The sequence below is a fragment of the Vipera ursinii genome, assembly GCF_947247035.1.
Source record: "Vipera ursinii genome assembly, chromosome: 11".
NCBI lineage: Eukaryota > Metazoa > Chordata > Lepidosauria > Squamata > Viperidae > Vipera > Vipera ursinii.
This window is the reverse complement of record NC_139524.1, coordinates 13,513,855-13,533,637: the sequence shown is the minus strand read 5'-3', so window position 1 is coordinate 13,533,637 and position 19,783 is coordinate 13,513,855. Positions and strand designations below refer to the sequence as shown.

At 42.6% G+C, this 19,783-nt stretch overlaps 1 protein-coding gene across 1 annotated transcript; it reads right to left on the bottom strand.

Moving 5' to 3' along the window:
• Window positions 1-90: 90 nt before the first annotated feature.
• Window positions 91-18,498, bottom strand: SLC27A2 (solute carrier family 27 member 2; the record flags this gene model as incomplete). Its single annotated transcript, XM_083371028.1, has 10 exons — window positions 91-569; window positions 1,593-1,723; window positions 2,794-2,891; window positions 3,478-3,676; window positions 5,118-5,208; window positions 6,828-7,022; window positions 9,637-9,761; window positions 12,260-12,418; window positions 14,084-14,293; window positions 18,021-18,498. The coding sequence occupies 10 exons, from the start codon at window positions 18,496-18,498 to the stop codon at window positions 393-395; spliced, it is 1,863 nt and encodes a 620-aa protein (XP_083227154.1). The 3' UTR covers window positions 91-392.
• Between the last annotated feature and the right edge of the window lie 1,285 nt (window positions 18,499-19,783).

Below are 19,783 nucleotides of genomic sequence, written 5' to 3'. Positions count from 1 at the left end.
TTATTCTATTCTATTCTATTCTATTCTATTCTATTCTATTCTATTCTATTCTATTCTATTCTATTCTATTCTATTCTATCCTATTCTATCCTATCCTTTCAAAATGGGAACCATTCTGACAGCTCCCAGTCTATAGTTACACAAGCTATTAACTTTTAAAGATTCCAAAACATGGAGAATATAATATTAGCAGATCAGTCTGGAGATGGATGAAGAGCTTTGTTCCAACGTCATCAGCACTATCTCTAAAATATTGACAAAATAAGTAAAGCATGGCCATTTCAAAATCTAGGCATAAATGTGCAATTGGACTGAAAATCAATTTTCCATCACTTTCTAAAATTATTGAACAATATACTTTTTTTTAAAAAAAAGTAACAAATTCAGGAGCACTATAGTTTCCATTTGTTGCTACGTATTAAGTTATAGATGTCTTCTGTCAAGGGTATGTAGCTCTTCTCTTTATCATCCAAAATATATAAGGTGTCCTTGACAACTGCTGGATTGAATCCTTCTTCTGCTAACTGTACTTTCCGGTATTTAAATGTTCCCGTAATCTCAATAGCATCCTATCAAAACAAGAAGAAATAGCAAAGCAACGCTAAGTTGCATAAAGGTCTTTAAAAATAATTATTCTTCCTTTCTAAACATAAGGATTTTTGTTTCCCCTTTATGCAACTAATCAAATAATAACCCATCATTAGAGTATAATCTCAAGGCTAAAGTTCCGTGAAATGCTGTTCTTGACATCTTTAACAGATGTGAAAAGGATGTTTGGGATGGACCTTCAGAAGTCTCCTTGAAGATTATTATTATTTGTATAAATATAAAAAAATGCCTATATCTAATCATTTATATATTGAAAATATTAAGAATTATATTTTGGTTAAGTTTGAAGAAGGAGAATGGGAAGGGAAGGGAAGATCAAAGAAATATATCATTAATTAATATACTAATTATGGAATTATCAAACTTAATCATTATTTATTGTTAATTATTATTGTCTTTTTTTCCTTGTTAAAAACCAAGACAACACATTGTACACCAGGCACTGGAGATTGTTATAGTTAAAAAACCAATAAAATATTTATATACATACTGTATATAAAAAAAGAAATCTCCTTGAAGATGGCATCCTTCAGACATGCTGGAAGCCGAACTATCTAGCACAGTCTTTCTCAAACTCAGCAACTTCAAGATGTGTGGATTTCAACTCCCAGAATTCCCCAGCCAGCATGCTAGCTGTAGAATTCTGGAAGTTGAAGTTCATACATCTTGAAGTTGCTGAGGTTGAGAAAGACTGCTCTAGCATGGGTGCTGGGAAATCCCTGCAGGTACAATTAGGAGAAGAAGCCTTGGGGAATCATTGGTCAGCAGTGATTAGCTGTTGTAAACTTTGACTAGTCACCCAATGAATGATGATAAGTTGAGGACCCCCTGTAGTACAACACAATGGGAGAGAGACAAGTTCTGAGATCTTTCAACCAAGGGAACACAACCTCACCCATGAAAACTGTGGTTATTGTTCTCTAATGAGAAGACCACCACTTTCTATCCAGTTGCGAGATGGGTATGGATGGAAGAACACCTACCTGGATCCTCACGAAATATGGTCTTGCATAAAGTGGCAAGTAATCTGCTGCATGCTTGTAGAGAATTTCCCCACCAAAATCACAGCCTTCTGCTAGTCGTATGGATGCCATGCCTATTCGGCCTTCGTGACCTGCAAGAGAATTACCCTGAATGTTGACTTCTCTCAACTGTTTCCCACTCAGTTTATGAAGGCCTTTTTTTGGTATTTGTATTAACTAATTATAATGGTTACTGGCCAGTAACTTAACATTAAAAGACCTGATTATAAGGGTGGGTCATTTTTTTTTAAAAAAAATCCTTCTGAAGAGATTAAGTCATTCATTGCACTAAGTAGTTTTTCAATGTAGAGCACGTGGTATGTTTACATCCCTGTTAAATGTAGCTGGGTACAGTTACAGCTCTCTTAGGAATGGAAAATAATTTTTCAAAATCAAAGAGAGAAATTTAGCCAAATGGACCAGAAAGCAAGAATCTTCTCAGGGATGTTCATATAATATGGTTTTTAAAAAAGTCAAGATAACATTCAAAAAGATGCAATTGAAATTCTGCCCTTCCTTCCTTCCTTTCCTCATCTCCTTCCTCCCTCATCTCCTTCCTTCCTTCTTTCCTTCCTTCCCTCCTTCCCTCCTTCCTTCCTTCCTCATTTCCTTCCTTCCCTCCCTCATCTCCTTCCTTCCTTCTTTCCTTCCTTCCCTCCTTCCCTCCTTCCTTCCTCATTTCCTTCCTTCCTTCCTTCCTTCCTTCCTTCCTCTCCTTCCTTCCTCATCTCCTTCCTTCTTTCCTTCCTACCTTCCTTCCTTCCTCATCTCCTTCCTTCCCTCCCCCAACTCCTTCCTTCCTTCCTTCCCTCCTTCCCTCCTTCCTTCCTTCCTCATTTCCTTCCTTCCCTCCCTCATCTCCTTCCTTCCTTCTTTCCTTCCTTCCCTCCTTCCCTCCTTCCTTCCTCATTTCCTTCCTTCCTTCCTTCCTTCCTTCCTTCCTTCCTTTCCTTCCTCTCCTTCCTTCCTCATCTCCTTCCTTCTTTCCTTCCTACCTTCCTTCCTTCCTCATCTCCTTCCTTCCCTCCCCCAACTCCTTCCTTCCTTCCTTCCTTCCTTCCTTCCTTCCTTCCTTCCTTCCTTCCTTCCTTCCTTCCTTCCCTCCCTCCCTCCCTCCCTCCCTCCCTCCCTCCCTGGAAGACATTCCATCTTTGCTCCATACCTGGCACAGATACACCGTACACATTCACCTCCTGAATAAAGTTGATCAGTCCTAAAATATCGGCAACTTCTGTCGTAGCCACGTTTTCTCCTTTCCATCTAAGGAACAGAATTCGTTTTAAAAACCACAGTCTAAAGTAACACTATCGTCACAAATGAATCCGAAGCGGCTGCTGGAGGGGGAAACTCAAATTTAAGAATTGTATTAGGGGAACCAGGATGGAGGGCTGATGAATCAATCATGGTCTAGGGTCGATGGAACTATCCAGAAGATGCAACTCAATCAGGAAAAAAAATGCGGCCTCAGGTCGTGGAAGATTCATTCATTCTTGAAGAGCAGCTTCAGAGGATGCTATTGCTAAGAAGTCTAGTCCAAACTGTAGTCTTGGGTGCCATCACATGGTGCTGCCATGTGCAAGATCAACATTTACCCAAAGTAGCCTCCAATGTAATATCTTAGACCATTTGACTACAAATTCATAGTGCTCTTTTAGCATGCTGGAATTGACTGACTGGGCAATTAATCTCCTGAGTCCTTAAATATTAAACGACAACTTCAATGCTGAAATGTAGCTGCCACATTTCAAAATATAATGATCTATCTATACTTATTTCCTGCTGACAGTAAGACAAATAAAGACAGAGTGTGTGTGTGGGGGGGGGGGGGAGAGAGAGAGAAACAAACCGGAATGTATCTCCAACTCGATCGTGGAAATAAATAAAGTTGTCACGATCAATCATTAAAAGATCTCCGCTGTTGAAATATACGTCACCATTCTGGAAAACATTTCTTAGCTTCTTCTTTTCCGTCAGGCTTTTTGATCCCGCGTAACCACTAAATGGAGCCAGCCGGGTGATTTTGCAAACCAACAGTCCCACTTCACCTAGAAGGAACACAAAACTCAAATGAAATGATAATGGAAGACTGCTGAATAGCAATGTTGACTACCTGAATGCATTGCAGGACTCCCTGCAAAAGTTCTGTAACTAAGAAAAACATTGCAACAACAATGAAGATCTCAAATCTAAGTCGATTTTAATATCAAAGTGAACTTTTTCTTCCCGCCCCCAAAGTTAACACCCTCCACATGGCATTTGCAATACTCCAAAACTAAATTAATATTTTCAGTTGAAGTTCTTGAGATTTTGAACAGGTTCACATAACTCCTAGGAGAGATTTAAAGGGCTTGTACACATGCTGGATATACATATAAGCAGCATCCACCTGGAAGTAAAAGTCTATTCAGGAATAGACCATAATTTCCAAGTAATCCAGCTTTTACTTTTAGCTCTGATCTGCACTAACCTAAATCAGGAGATGCTCAGGAACTCCAAATATTTAAGCAGCTCCTTGAGCGTAGCTAAATGTTGAAGTGCAGCATGAACTTGCTTCTTGAGGCCAAGACTTGCTTGTACATCCTTATAGAAACCTTGACCTGTGGTGAGACTTTTGACACTTTGCTTTGAAACGTTAGATCAGGGGTCTTCAAACTTGGCAACTTTAAGACTTGTGGACTTCAACTCCCAGAATTCCTCAGCCAGCTGGCTGGGGAATTCTGGGAGCTCAAGTTCACAACTCTTAAAGTTGCCACGTTTGGAGACCCCTGTCTTAGATCTAAGTTGTCCCCTGCTGTGAGTATTTGGGGCTGGTTTTAATATGGGCAGTTTTGCTTCAAACTCCAGAAGATGACAGGAAGGTTTCTAGACTATTACATAAGACTATAAATGATGGTAAGAGGGACGCGGTGGCTCAGTGGGTTAGGACGCTGAGCTTGTCGATCAGAAGGTCGGCAGTTTGGCGGGTCTAATCCCGAGTGCTGCGTAACAGAGTGAGCGCCTGTTACTCGTCCCAGCTTCTGCCAACCTAGTAGTTCGAAAGCACGTAAAAATGCAAGTAGAAAAATAGGGACCACTACGGTGGGAAGGTAACAGCGTTCCGTGCGCCTCTGGCGTCTGGGTCATGCCGGCCACATGACCACGGAGACGTCCTCGGACAAGCACTGGCTCTTCGGCTTTGAAACGGAGATGAGCACCGGCCCCTAGAGTCGGAAACGACTAGCACGCATGTGCAGGGGAACCTTTACCTTTACCTATAAATGATGGTACCAAAAAAATAGTTGAGCCCTGAATGACAGGACTCCTCCTGTTGCATGTTCCTAAAGATGTGATTGACTTTTAGAGTCTGGATATTTAAGCAATAGTCTCTTTTTTACCTGTTTTTTTCAAATAGAGCACCGTTTCTTCCTAAAAGCATTGTTTCTTCTTCGGAGCATATTATTTGGTGCTGAATTTCAGTGGAAATTAAAGATAGCAAATCATAGTTACCTTTAGGAACTTTTATACAGTAGCCATTTTCATCTCTGACCGGTTCATCTTTCTCCACATCATACTTAATGAGGTTGTATTGTATCATTTTCTAAGGAAAGCATAAGACTGTTGGTAGATTATGTGTTTAAAACAGAGGTTCAAATGCTTTTTCTTTGAACATTTGCAGTCCCTCCGCAGAGGTTTTAAGTGCTGGGATCTTAGAACATTTTAAAAATTGCTTCAGACAGGAGGGTAGCGCAGAGAGTCCTGAGGTTGGCTGAAAAGATTATTGGCAGTTCCCTTCCATCCGGGACATGGCACATAAGCGTTGCTTGATCAGGATCCGTAAGATTGTCTGGAACACCACACATCCTTCTCTCAACCTGTTTTCCTTGTTACCTTCCAGGAGAAGGCTTCATGGTAGCCAAAGCAGAACATCCAGATTCAGTCACGATTTTGTTCCATACACTATTAACTTTGTCAACTCTAAAGCTTCCTCCTTCTGCTATGTATTCAAGATGGACAGTGATTAATATTTATATTAATGTTACTCGTATGTAAGGGTGTAGGTCTATACATATGTTGTATATAGTATGTTTAAATGCGTGTTGTGCACGTGTACACTTTGAGAGCAAGCAACTAAATTTCACTTTTAATGTGTGCCATTGTACCCACAGTTAAAAAAGGACAATAAAGGTTATTTAACTATCTACTGTCACTTAAGAAATAGAGCCCATAAATACAGCATCAAGAAACGTGATTCCATTTTCATCTTATATAGACAGAATATATGCTGATGTTGAGATACCTTCCTTGCCTCTTTAAGGATATTATCTCCAATTCTGCTTGCTGTAGGCATAAGGAACTGAAAAATGTATTACATTGACATGTTGATTGAGATACATTTTGGGTTTAGTTTGGTATTCAAATGTAATCAATGAATAAACCCAAATTTGTTGTTTAAGGAGACATAAAATTAGTTTAAAACCAATTTATTATTGTTTTATTGCAGGGATGCATGATTTGGTAGTAGTCTCCAGGATTATCCTTGGTTTATTATTGTCCAATCCTCTGGTCAATCCAGAGATGTTGGCCATGAATTTCTAAAATGAACTAGAAAATGTCCAACAGGTTATGAATACCTGGTTTTAGCTCGTTAATCCACAACAGCTAAGGAACTGGGTTTGGCTTCCCATAATCACGGAGAAATATGATACAGGGTTAACCCAAGCTGATTTGAAGTGAAGGAAGGCATAAACAACTTAGGTATTTATTTTATTTGTTAACTGAGTGCTTGAAATTTTGCATATTTGTAAAATTGGGAATGAAAAACTACTTTTAAGCTCAGTGTTCAGCTGGGGCTGGGATCCTCAAGCAAAATATACCATTTCTTCTACTTCTCCAATTTAGGTAGGAAATTAGACTACATCTCTCTAGGTTGTCCTATCCTTCCTTGACACATAAGATTCCTAAATCATGGAACTGAGGGAAACATATAGGTTCTTCAACCCAATTCAAAGTGCCCCCAAATGTATAGCTTTTATTTGAATTATTTTATAAGGAGTTCATTCCCTTCTTCAGTTTTTTTTATTTTATTTAATTGTGGATGTAACCCCATACAAATTATTCTTCAAAGGAGATTCATATTTGACCACTGAGGGATGCTAGGAAAAAAAAAACAATTGGCAAATACAAATTCAAAAGACATACATCTTTACTTTTTCATACCTTGTGGAAGTAATTCAATCTTCCCACAGCTCCGATTTTTCCACTGTAATTAGCGAATCCAACATTGGCTTCGGTGGCTGCATAAAACTCAAAAATACGCATGTCTCCAAATCTTCTGATGAATTCCCTCCAAATATCAGCCCGTAAGCCATTACCTACAGCAAGTCTTACCATGTGGTTCTGATCATTGTCTTTCTAGAAAGAAACAAAGCACAATTCCAGAAGAGCATAAAAGACTCCTCGGAAGAAACAAATCAGAGGGCTTTCTATTGTGTAGTTACAAAAGCATCCCATCCTGATTTACCATAGGAAACGAACCTTTATTTAGGAAGAGAAGAATGCTGTCCTATTGAATCCAGTCCAATATTTCACAAGCTGTATGACTTCCAGATGTCTTGAGTTCAACTCCCGGAATTCTCAACAGTGACCAAGGTAGGATTAGCTAAGAGCTGTTGGAGTTGATCTCAACTCATCTAGAACTACCAATCAAGGGGAATATTTGTAGCTCAGGGTTGAAAAGAGGGGTCCTTGGTACTCTCTGAGCTCAGTTCTTTTCTTGCAGACATTTCATTACCCAAACTATGTAACAACATCAGTGCTAATAAGGAGTCCTTACTAGCATTGATGACGTTACCTAGTTTGGGTGATGAAACATCTTCAAGAAAACACCAAGCTCAGAGTGTACCAAGGACCCCTCATCTAGAAGTTGCCAAAGTAGGGAAACAGTAAACCAGGCATGAAGAATAACTAGTTAATCATCTACAGCCAATGGAACGGACTGTACAGAATATTGTCTGTACGTTGATGAGGTTGAGTAGTGGAGCTGAATGCGAAACATTGCAGAATTAGCTCTTGACATCTCCAGCAGAAACTCTTTAAGAACTCTGCCAATCAGTTCAATCAGAGCTAGGAGACATCTGATTCAATATAAGGCATCTTTCGCTAAACTTGATGTATGCATGCAAAAAGGTTGAATTAGAAGTGAATCCTCTTCCTATGCCAGGGGTAGACAACCGTGGCTCTTTTATGACTCGTGAACTTCAACTCCCAGAATTCCTGAGCCAGCATGGCTGGCTCAGGAATTCTGGGAGTTGAAGTCCACGAGTCATAAAAGAGCCACGGTTGCCTATCCCTGTCCTATGCCATCAGGAAAAAGCTTTAACTCAGTCTGTGCAGCCACAAAATGTGAAGTTAAGCAGACTTCACTAAATGTGCATTGATGTGCTGAGTATAAGCTCCTGGGAAGCCTTGTAGATTTGTGTGTTCCATGACACTTTCTTACACACCGAGGAGAGTTTAAAAGCTTTGCATTGTTTTAGTTCATCAAATTCTCCAGGCGTTACCCAAAGTGGTAAATCGGCTAATTCTAAATATTCTGGTATATTTAAGAGATGAATCTTGCGGTTGGGTTGCCATTTTCCCCACCCCCCCTTCTTTCGTTCGCCCCCTTTTCTTCTTTGATTGTGGACCTCTGAGATTTATTTTTCCACCTAGTAAAGTTTCTCTAGGGGAAATAGACTATTATCAGCCTCCGGTTCTGCTGTTTGTCCTTTTGTTTTTCATTAATCCTTTTGTGTGTTAAGGAGAAAAATAAAAGCAGCTGCCATTAAAACTGGCCTGTGAATAACCACAAAAGAAGCACACTGTAAAATTATGCCAGAGAGAAAGAAAGTGTGGAACAAAATAGATTTGTTGCTGCAAATAAACATCTGTACAACATATATTGTTCATTTAGGTGTAACTCTGCCCTGAGAAATTCCTATCCATTTATTCAGATGTGGTAGCAAACTAATACTATGTTTCATACTATCGGTGTGCATGCATGAATACTTCAGAAGATGCCAAAAATCCTGTTTTTCCTGTTACTATAATAGAAATTGAGCAATATGCCTCCCATTTTAATTGCCAGATACAAAATCTTTAGTGGTACGGATTTATAACACCTGCAGGCTAAGAGCTTCCACCATTAAATGTCTCCTTGGATCATTTTATCCCACCATTATCACAAATATGTGTTATTCAGTCTTGTGAGCATTTCCTTGGCTTATGCAACTATAAGTTCAGCATAACAATGTGCTGAACTACTGTTCAAACATTATTACATCTTCAGTATTGGGATCCATTTGGCCAAAAGAGCAGTCTATTTATCTTTTATTAAGGGTGTTTTTCTGCTAAAAATGTCTTCTGTGCACATAATCTGGTCAAACATAACCTTCATTGGTTTGCCTACTACAGGACAAATATGTATCATAGGAGACTTCTGTAACGGATTGTAGGATGATTACTATCATTGTGGTATCATTGTAGAAAGAGCTGTAGACTAGACAACTCTAGTCTGCAGACTTCAGATTTGCAATTTGCTTTTAGATCCAATTGGAAAATTGTTCTGTTAATGCAGTCTTGCACTAAATGTAGTGTAAATACTACTTTTGAACTTCCTATCTAGATTACCTCAAAGAGCCAACACATGCAAAGCCATCTGTTTGGATGGAAATCGGACTATTAAAGCCTAATTGAGGAAATTCAATTTTCAGTGATCAAGGGAAATTATTCCTGTTTTCTTTCCTGTCCTCTTGGAAAAAAAATCTTTTAAATACTTTCTCCCCAGTGGTTCTATGCCTCCTCCTGTTTGCTAGCTAATGAAGTGCACTAATAATGTTATCTAGTTTGGTAGTGAAAGGTCTGAAAGAAAACAACCAAGTACAAAGTGCACCCATGAACTCTATTCTTCACGTTGAAGTAATCAGTTTGGTGAGTGGGGATGATGTATCCAACAGGGACAAGAGGAAAGAGGTCAAAGAAGGGTTACCTTGGGCACGTGGCATAAATAACGAAGCACTTCTCCAATGTACTGTATGACAGTCACCTTGTATTTTCTGCAATCATCCCAAAACTGAGAAGCAGAGAATTTTGAGCGTAATACTAGAGTAGCACCTGTGAATGAAGAGAACATGGGAAATAGATGAGATATCTATCCACGCACTGACATGTTCTCAAATCTACTGCTGCAGAAAAAAGGTCTATCCATCATCCTCTCTGCTGTCTATTTGGGTGGATACCTCCAGGTTTGATAGAAGGCCAATTTCTAAAGCAGGGGTCTTCAGACTTGTGGACTTCGACTCCCAGAATTCCGCATGCTGGCTGAGGAATTCTGGGAGTTGAGGTCCACAAGTCACAAAAGGGCCAAGTTTGAAGACCCCTGTTCTAAAGTGCGCATTCAGCTCAATATCTATCCGCTGAGCAACTCTACCCCACCATAGAAGAACAAGAATCTGCAGCATGATTGCTGAGGGACACTGCTGCATGATTAAACACCTTCATGCTTTGAACGTGGTTCGAACTTTGCCAGCTGGCCAAGATATACAAGATTTTGGTGTCTCTTCGGTGAGATTTTGGTGTTCCTGCACAAGCTCTTGCAAATGCACAGTCTTGGGGTTTTGTTTTAAGTTACTCCATATGAATAAGGTCTGAGGCCATAAATCATCAAACGTACAATCTAAAGGAAGAAAACGAGAAAAACAATGAAGAGTTAGGTGAAGTGGAATACAGGTGAACAGAATAAAGGATAGATAGAAAGACAGACACAGACAGACAGATGGCAGATAGAGATGGGTGATATATGATATATGATAGATAGAATAGATAGATAGACATAGCTAGAGTTAATAGATGATGAAAGAAAGAAAGGGAAAGAGAAAGAAAGAAAAGAAAGAAAGAGAAAGAAAGAAAGGAAAGAAAGAAAGAAAGAAAGAAAGAAAGAAAGAAAAAGAAAGAAAGAAAGAAAGAAAGAAAGAAAGGAAAGAAAGAAAGAAAGAAAGAAAGAAAGAAAGAAAGAAAGAGAAAGAAAGGAAAAAAAGGAAATTACTGGTGAATCTCATTCATGGCATGAAACAAATAAAGTGTTTGTGATAGAATGATTTTAAAATCTAAACCATGAATCCCTTACTGGCAACATCAATTGTGCAAAATGTGGCTACTTTCTTTCAGAAAAAGACAGCCGAAAAAGAAAGCAATCTTTCTCCTCATCAAACCAGCCCAGCCAGTTTGGCTATAGGGTAATTGTTAGGTCTACATACCAAACTACATAAAAGGGTAGAACAATCGAAAGTAATAAGAGAATTAATCTTAGATTAAGATATGATTGTGACCCTTTCTAATAATATGGAAAGTAAAAGGTAAAGGTAAAGGTTCCCCCGCACATACGTGCTAGTTGTTTCCAACTCTAGGGGCCGGTGCTCATCTCCGTTTCAAAGCCGAAGAGCCAGCGCCTGTCTGAGGACGTCTCCGTGGTCATGTGGCTGGCATGACAAGACGCCAAAGGCGCACGGAACGCTGTTACCTTCCCACCGTAGTGGTCCCTATTTTTCTACTTGCATTTTTACGTGCTTTCGAACTGCTAGGTTGGCAGTAGCTGGGACGAGTAACAGGCGCTCGCTCTGCTACGCGGCACTCGGGATTCAACCCGCCAAACTGCCGACCATCTGATCGACAAGCTCAGCGTCCTAACCCACTGAGCCACTGCGTCCCTTTTAATATGGAAAGTGGGGAGCTAAATTTTGCTCAAACGAAAGTTCCCCAGGATGACAGAGTTAGAATGCTGGTGTTAAAATGGCGCCCCATTCAGACTATTCACATTGTGAGTGTGGAGGGGAAGGATGGTGTTCCTTGACACCCTTGTGAAGTCACTTCATTGAGAAGCCAGGTTGTCTAAGATTGAAAACCACCGTCTTTTTCACAAGCTGACTGAAAACCATCCAGAAGAATCAAGAAGAAAACAACCTTTTGTGGAAATCGGTTGAGTACAGAATCTAAAATGGCAAAGCTTTGTGTGAGCCCCAAGAGAAACAACGACCAGCTCTAACCATTGGGCATGTTTGGGGCACTGAAGCAATGGATCTCAAAATTTTTGACAGAACAGATTCAGTGGGTCCGAGATACGAAGCAATGGTGCTCTACATGGAAAGGTAGCAATTAGCCCTAGAGATAGTAATAGCTGTGAGGACATACAGGTAAGTCCTCAAAGTATGACCACAATTGAGCCTAAAATTGCCACTGCTAAGCGAGACAGTTGTTCGATCAGTTTTGCCCCCTTTTCCTTGATTTGGGGTTATAGAATTTATAAGGAAGATTAATAGGGAGGAAAAGTGAGGTAGACAACGTTTCTTCCTTCCTGTTTGAGTAAAAATGGATGCCAAGAGGCAAATCTGGAGCACATCTGACCTACAATGAAATATTTTCATATAATTCATTAAGAATCTCCACAGAAGAAGATTCTAGATTTGCCCAATGCTGGGATGGAAATAGATAGATAAAAGCAGCATGACTTTTGAACAATCAGTATGGTTTTCCATGAGGTGTTTAAGATCATGTAGTTGTCAGGATGAATCTTGCTGGTCTAAAACAAGCTTTTCGGTTTTATTTAGACTTCTTACCTTGCATGATGCAACCATTTACTCCAAGCAAGAGGGCAGAGCTGTGGTATAATGGCAGAGTGGTATAAATAATGTCCTCTGAAGTGACACCACTGAGCATAATCAAACTGCAACCCAATAATACACGGAGATGAGTAATCACTGCAGCTTTGGGGAGACCTATGTGAAAAAAAAGGTTAGTTGACTATCCAAGCATGTGAACAGAGGCGTTCCTTTAGAGTTGTAATACAGTAGCATCTATGCACTGCAATATTTATCATTTAAATGGGGAGAGTTCGGTTCATCTGTCGCATATCTTCTTTATATGTATATTTTCAAAAGACTCTTTATACCTGAAAAAGCACTTCTCCATGTCAAAGGGAATGATTCTAATTTAAAAAGCTAACAAGTTGGAGAGAAAGCCTATCATCCATCTATCTATCTATCTATCTATCTATCTATCTATCTATCTATCTATCTATCTATCTATCTATCTATCTATCTATCTTTCCATCTGTTCTGTACCAGCCTACTACCAGCCCTGCAGATAAGGCAGGGACAACCCCTTTACAAGAAGGCAAGAGGCTGGAACTAAGCCTGCCAAATTTATGGACACAAAAGCAAACAGAGCAAAAACAAGACACGAACCATGAAACAGGAGCTATTCAAACGGTTGCCTTCAGCAAACCAGCCCTCCCACGCATTCCCCTTTTAAACAGTTCAGGGCGTGGCTTCTCTCTGCCTCCTTCCGAGGTGCCCCATTGCCTTCCTCTGTTTACTCCTGATTGACTGCCTCCTGCGTCGGGCATCCTTGAACAGGGCCAGCTGTGGGTCATCTTCATCCACGCTGTCAGGCTCACACAGCTGGGTCTGCGTGGTAACCAGGTGGGAAGGGCCTGGCTGAGGGCTCTCATCAGCAACCTCTCCAACACCCCCCTCCTCCTCTGAATTGTCCGACCCAACTGCTGAACCCATAGGCTGACCCTGAATCACTACACCATCCATATCTATCTATCTATCTATCTATCTATCTATCTATCTATCTATCTATCTATCTATCTATCTATCATCCATCCATCCATCCATCCATCCATCCATCCATCCATCCATCCATCCATGCAATCTTCAATATTTCTGTACTTTCCAAATCACAAATGAATTTAACATTGGGTACAATGTTCAATTGAACTTCTCAGCCAATGTTCTGAACCAGCCCTTCTGGCCTTGTAATAAGGCAAACCCCTATTCAGAAAGAAGAGACTGGAGAGCGTCCAAGGCTAAAAGGCATCTGCCAAGATTTAATTACGCAGTTAACAAAAACACTAGAGCTTGTCTTCTCAAGCGGAAAAGTTGCTTTCAGCAACCAGCTCCTCCCCAAACACTCCTTTTATAGAGAGCTCAGGGCGTGGTCTCCCTGTGCCTCCTCCCGAGGAGTCCCATAGCCTTTCTTTGTTTGTTCCTGCTCGACTGCCTCCTGCGTCGGGCGTCCTTGAACAGGGCCAGCTGTGGGTCATCATCCTCCGCACTCTCGGGCTCACGCAGCTGAGAAGAGGTCCCCGGCTGAGGACTCTGCAAAGCCTCCAAACCATCATCAGCCGGTTCGTCTCCCTCCTCCCCCTCATCTGAGTCCTCCGATACATCGGACCCAGCTGTCGGACCCACAGGCTGGCCCTGAGTCACAACAGCCAACTATGTGAAGGGTTGCCTTGGAAGTCCTGCTTCTCAGCTAGCTTTCATCAAGAGGATGTTCTGCCAAATATGGTGGATATCCTCTCTCTTCCCCAAACACCACGTCCAATTCTTAACAAAACAGGAGCCAATTTAGTGACTCTTCTTTTACTCTACCTGTAGTTCCAGAGGTATAAATGTACATGGCGGGGCTTTTGCAAGTAATATCCGATCTCCAAGACTCTGGAACAGCCTCATCTGAAGCAGCTTCCATCTTGTCAAGGAAACTGTCAACCCCTTCAGTGTCAGATGTTCTACTTAAGAAATAAACAAGCACATTTTCTTGCTTCAGGGTTGGCAATATGTCTTCAATGGTTGCTTTTAAATCTTTGAAGAGAAGAAGACAAGGGATCACATTAAGAAGGAAATATGGAACTGATTCATTGGTATTTGTGCTTTCTTTCTTTAGATTAGGGGTCTTCAAACTTGGCCCTTTTATGACTTGTGTACTTCAACTCCCAGAATTCCTCAGCCAGTGTGCCTGGCTTAGGAATTCTGGGAGTTGAAGTACACAAGTCATAAAAGGGCCAAGTTTGCAGACCCCTGCTTTAGATGGTCCTGTCATCAAAAGAATTGCCTGGATTGACAGGTCATGGGTAGGCATTTTGGAGGGTTTTATTGGGGTGTGTGTGGTGTTGTTTAGCTTCGCAATATGTGACTTCAGCTGAAAGCATGGTTTATGGCTTAGCACCAAGTTGTAAGCCTAGCCAACTGTGGTTTATTAAATCGTGCATAAAGGCAAGAACTTCACAAAGATCATTACTTTTAATGTTTCGGTTAAGCATCAGCAAAAGGCAAAAGTCAAAAGAGGCGAAAAAGAAGCGATTAGGGAAAAGTGAAGTCCAAAAGAGCAAAATCAGGAATCTAGATGGAAAGAAAATAGGGAAAAAAGAGAAGGCGGGGGGGGGGGGAAGGAAGGAAGAATAACTTCCAATTCCTTCGGTACCGATGCAGGAATAAAATACATCAACCTCTTAATCTAAAAGCAACAATAAGACACACTATTTTCTATAATCGTACAGTTCTAATGGTCGAATCCCAAAATTGAATTTTCGTTCCTTTTGATCTCTAACAAGAAAGTTAGACAAAATCTTTTCTTTAACTGGAGTCAGCCATGAGCTTCGCCATCCACCATTTTCTTTGGCGCTAAATATCCTTCTAAGGCCAGCTACTCTCCTTCATGAATTACTGTATTTGGCTAAATAACAGCAACATGTTCTTCAACGTCAGTTCCACCTTACAGCCAGAGGGTAAGGCTGGAGTGTGCCTCACATAGCCACTGGTGCTAAAGGGCAGGCACGCGAGAAAGAAAAAAACCAGAATGAAAAGAAAAAGTCGAAGGTTGACTTATCAAGATAGCATCCCAATGAAAGCTGGGTGGTTCCCCAACAATGCTCTACTACCATAAAGTGATAAGCTATGAAGGAGGGAATGGATGCTTATTTGGATGACACAGTTGGAGCAGTAGTAGCCGTTGAAGTTGCCTAACGCCTCGTCTTTGATGTACGGAAAAAGGCCCTTGTGTGCCAGTTCCTTCTGGAAGGGAGGGCTGCTCTCCTCCCCCGCCTTACCCATCTCTAAGTGAGCTAAGCTATTTCCTAGGTGAGGGTGATTCAATATCCCAGGGAATTTCCTTGTTCTTTCAGGCACAGTTTTTTTTTTAAGACTCATATAATGACACAAACAATAATTCTGCGGATTATTCGTGCGCTTCTGTTCTACGGCTCATGAAAGATTGCCAAAAGAGCCACTGTGGCATTGTTCTCTTTTTGGAAAGCTTTACCAAGAGAATAAGTCATTAATAATCCACTGCAGCTTGTGTAAATCAATCAATGCAAAGAGTTGCCAAGCCAGATATATCCCTGCTTAAATACTGCAGGTTCTGATCTGATAGAATATGCAGAAAATGCCAGGTTTCATCTTGAGTGCCGTGGTGGGCTAGGCGGGGGATAAGCTGCCGCCCTCGAGTTTTTGGGACTACAATTCCGATAAGCCCCGGTATGACTTGACCAATGGCATGAATGTGGTTGTAATAATGCAGCTGGAAGATATCTGGTAACCTATTACTACAAAAGAGTTGTTTATGTGGCTATTCATTGCAGATGTCCGAAATAAATCTAGGATTAATTCTTCTTTCCAGCCTCCAGACAAAGACATAGTAAGCTAAATTAGTGGCAAAATGGGGCTGCCTCAGATAGACACTCTTTTCCCCTACAACAGGACAAAGGGCTGTGGGCTGTGATTTTATAACAGGAAAGTGATTTGAACAGAATCTTTCCTTCCTTCCTTCCTTCCTTCCTTCCTTCCTTCCTTCCTTCCTTCCTTCCTTCCTTCCTTCCTTCCTTCCTTCCTTTCTCTTTCTCTTTCCTTTTCTCTCTTTTCCTTTTTCTCTTTCTCCTTTCTTTCTTTTTTTTCTTTCTCTCTCTTTCCTTTTCTCTCTTTTCCTTTTTCTCTTTCTCCTTCTTTCCTTCCTTCCTTCCTTCCTTCCTTCCTTCCTTCTTTCTCTCTTCTTTCTTTCTTTCTTTCTTTCTTTCTCTTTCTTTCTTTCTTTCTTTCTTTCTTTCTTTCTTTCTTTCTTTCTTTCTTTCTCCTTTATTCTTTTGCTCTCTCTTTCTCTCTCTTTTCTTCTTTCTTTCTTTCTTTCTTTCTTTCTTTCTTTCTTTCTTTCTTTCTTTCTTTCTTTCTTTCTTTCTTTCTTTCTTTCTTTCCACACGTAAAATAATCGCAAAAGAAGAACAGAGTATAAACAGAAATAAAATCTCTGAATCAGATTAGTCCTCCAAAGTGGATATGAATCCACTGAATAACACGGGATGCCTCCAAAAATATTCTGATGGATTCAAATACTTCTTTCCACACATGGTATTTCTTTCCAAAGCGATCCAGACTTCTGAACCACATCAGCTTTTAGAACCAGAAATCTGGCTTCCGGGCGAAAAGGATGCTTGCCTTTCTTGGGAACTTTAAAGGCAAGGTACAAATCTCTCAAGCCTGGCAACTTCAATACAACCTGCGCTTCAAAGGCCTGGTTATCACTTTTTTGAAAGCCTGAAAAGGCATGAGGCCAGGTCATTGGTGGGGCTGGCTCTCCTTCAGGTTCCGGCAAGTCACATAGAGTGAATTTGCTCCAGGTCGCTTCTTTTAAATGTGATCTATTGGGAGCTGGGAACCTTGCCTTCTCCATAACGCCCCCCCCCGGCCCTTAGGGTGACCTTCTCCTTAGATCTGGCAGCCCCCTTTCCTAGGATTTTGGAAGGCCTTGAAGAGTTAAACTCTTAATCAAGAGTTAAGACCTTGATTAGGGGACTGGGGGCTAAAGCATATAAAAATGGTTGCTGGAACTGGGTATGTCTAGTTTGATGAAAAGAAGGATGCTGTAGAGTTCTAATATCTCAGGGGTTGCCGCAAAGAAGAGGGAGTCAAGTTATTCTCCAAAGCACCTGAAGGCAAGAAGCAAGGATGGAGACTAATCAAGGAGAGAAGCAACCTGGAACGAAGGAGGAATTTCCTGACAGTGAGAACAATTAACCAGTGGAACAACCTGCCTCCAGAAGCGGTGAATGCTCCAACACTGGAAGTTTTTAAGAAGCGATTGGACAACCATTTGTCTGAAATGGTATTGGGTTTCCTGCCTGAGCAGGGGGTTGGACTAGATGACCTCCAAGGTCCCTTCTAAACTCTGTTACTCTGTTATTCTGAAAATCCCAGTTGAGGGTGTAGACTTGGAAGTTCTCCCTTTCATACATTTCCCATCCTATTGGGACGATTCTGGGACCGTGGACGGCAAGGACGGGGAGAAGGCTCCATAAAGTTCTCTTTCTCTGATTCAGAAGGGTTTAAAAGCTGCTGAGAACTGGAGGCTCCCCTTGTGTGGTCCTGACCCTCCTTCCCAGCCCTCAGACCTGGGGACCGGCTAGGAACCCAGCAGATCTCTCTCCATCGCTATGTCCTCTCCAGCCTTTCCCACGGTCTCAACCCCATCACCCACCACCAGCAGGCACCTAGCTGGGCTTGGCGGATGGAGAACCCAGCCCTGGGGATGCCCCCTCCTCACCTGGGTCGGCCAGCAAGACCTTGGCCCCGCTAGCTTGGAAGCTGTGCACCAGCGGCCGTCCTCGGACGTTGCAGTTGAGGCAGGCCAGGGCGCAGCCCAGCTTGGCGCAGCCCAGCCAGATCCAGAGGTAGGCGGGCTGGTTGGCCAGGTAAAGGGCCACGCAGTCGCCCTGCCGGAGCCCGGCTTGCTCCCGCAGAGCCCGCGCCACCTGGTTGCTGCGCCGCTCCACCTGCCGATAGGTGTAGACCTCGTCTCGGAAGAGGAGCAGCGGCTTCTCGGGCGCCCGGCGCGCCCGCTGCCCGAACACATCCAGCAAGGTGCGCGGCGGGCGCCGCGTCGCGCCCTGCCTGGCCCGCCACCCCAAGGCCAGCAGCTTCAAGAAGAAGCACAAATCCTGGAAGAAATAGGGCCACGCCAGCCTGAGCAGCAGCGGCAGGAGCAGCAGCCCCGCCAGCGCCGTCCAGAGGCCAGACAACATGACCGGTGCTGCAGGCGCGCAGAAGAAGCCACCCGGCACCCGGGGGACTCGGTGGCACCGAAGGAGGGGAGAGCCCGGCCCCTGGGTACCCGGGAAGGGCGTGTCCAGCCCCGCGTCCCTCCCTCCCTCTCTTCTCTTCCTCCCCTCCTCTCCAGGACGCGCAGAAAGAGGCGCAAAGTGCGCGCAACCGAGCCTCGTGGAGCGCTTTCCGCCATGGCTTGCTTTCCAGCCGGGCCTCCGCCGCCAGCGAAAGATTCTCTTCTCAAATGTCCCAAAGGCGCCTTTTCGGTCTCGGGAACTGGACTTTCTTGGTTTTCTTTGAAGACGTTTGGCTTCTCCTCCTCCAAGAAGCTTCTTCGGCTCTGAGTACATCGCTAAATGTCTATGGAGATTCTCACTCCTCCAGGTCATGGTTGTCCCAAAGGGGCTTTTTCAGGAGGCCAATGGACTTCCTTGGCTTCCTTTGAAGTCGTTTGGCTTCTCCTCCCAGAAGCTTCTTTAGCTCTCTCTCCCCCTTTTGCCTTTGCAAAGACGAGTGAGAGTCTGGGGGCAGCTCTAAGTGAGAAGTGAGTCTGGGGGCACCTCTAAGTCTTGTCCTGAAGGCCTCATGGCTGCAGCTGCCACTTGGTGATGTTAGTCCCGAGGTGGCTTCCCAAAATGATCGGTCCCACTGGGTGGATCCCTAAGGTGGACTCTCCAGTGTGGAATGAGGTTCCTGTCTTAGGATGACACCAGATGTTCCATGGGGATCATCATTTGAAAACATGTCTTTTGCTGTTGGGGTTGCTGGACTTCTGGGCTCCAGCTGTTGCAGGAGGTCTGTTGTGAGTCACTCTGGGTGTGTTCTGCAAGGTGGTTTTTGACTGCAAGAGATGCAGTTCCCACAGCCAGTTCCTTGATGGGTGGTGGTTGCTTGACTGGTTGACCTGAAATGGGTTAATGGCAGGGGTGCAAGTCATGAGGCTCATCATGCCCACATGACTGAAGACCCACCCCTTTGTTTGTGTGCATGTGCGTCTGTGTGTCTGTGTTGCAGCTGTCATCTTGACGTTTTGGATCCCCTGCCAACACCTCGGATTGCTGCAACTTACGCAATGAATAGCACCTGACCGCTGGACTTTTGCACTCACAATTCCAATTATATTCATGCCCTGTTGTGTAATGATGATGACATGGCATTTTTCTAGACATGTTGGTCATGGGACTTCTGCATTCACACAACATGCAGAAATCATGTTTAGGTGAAATCACAATTGTCTAGATGCACATACTAGCTGCAGTAGTA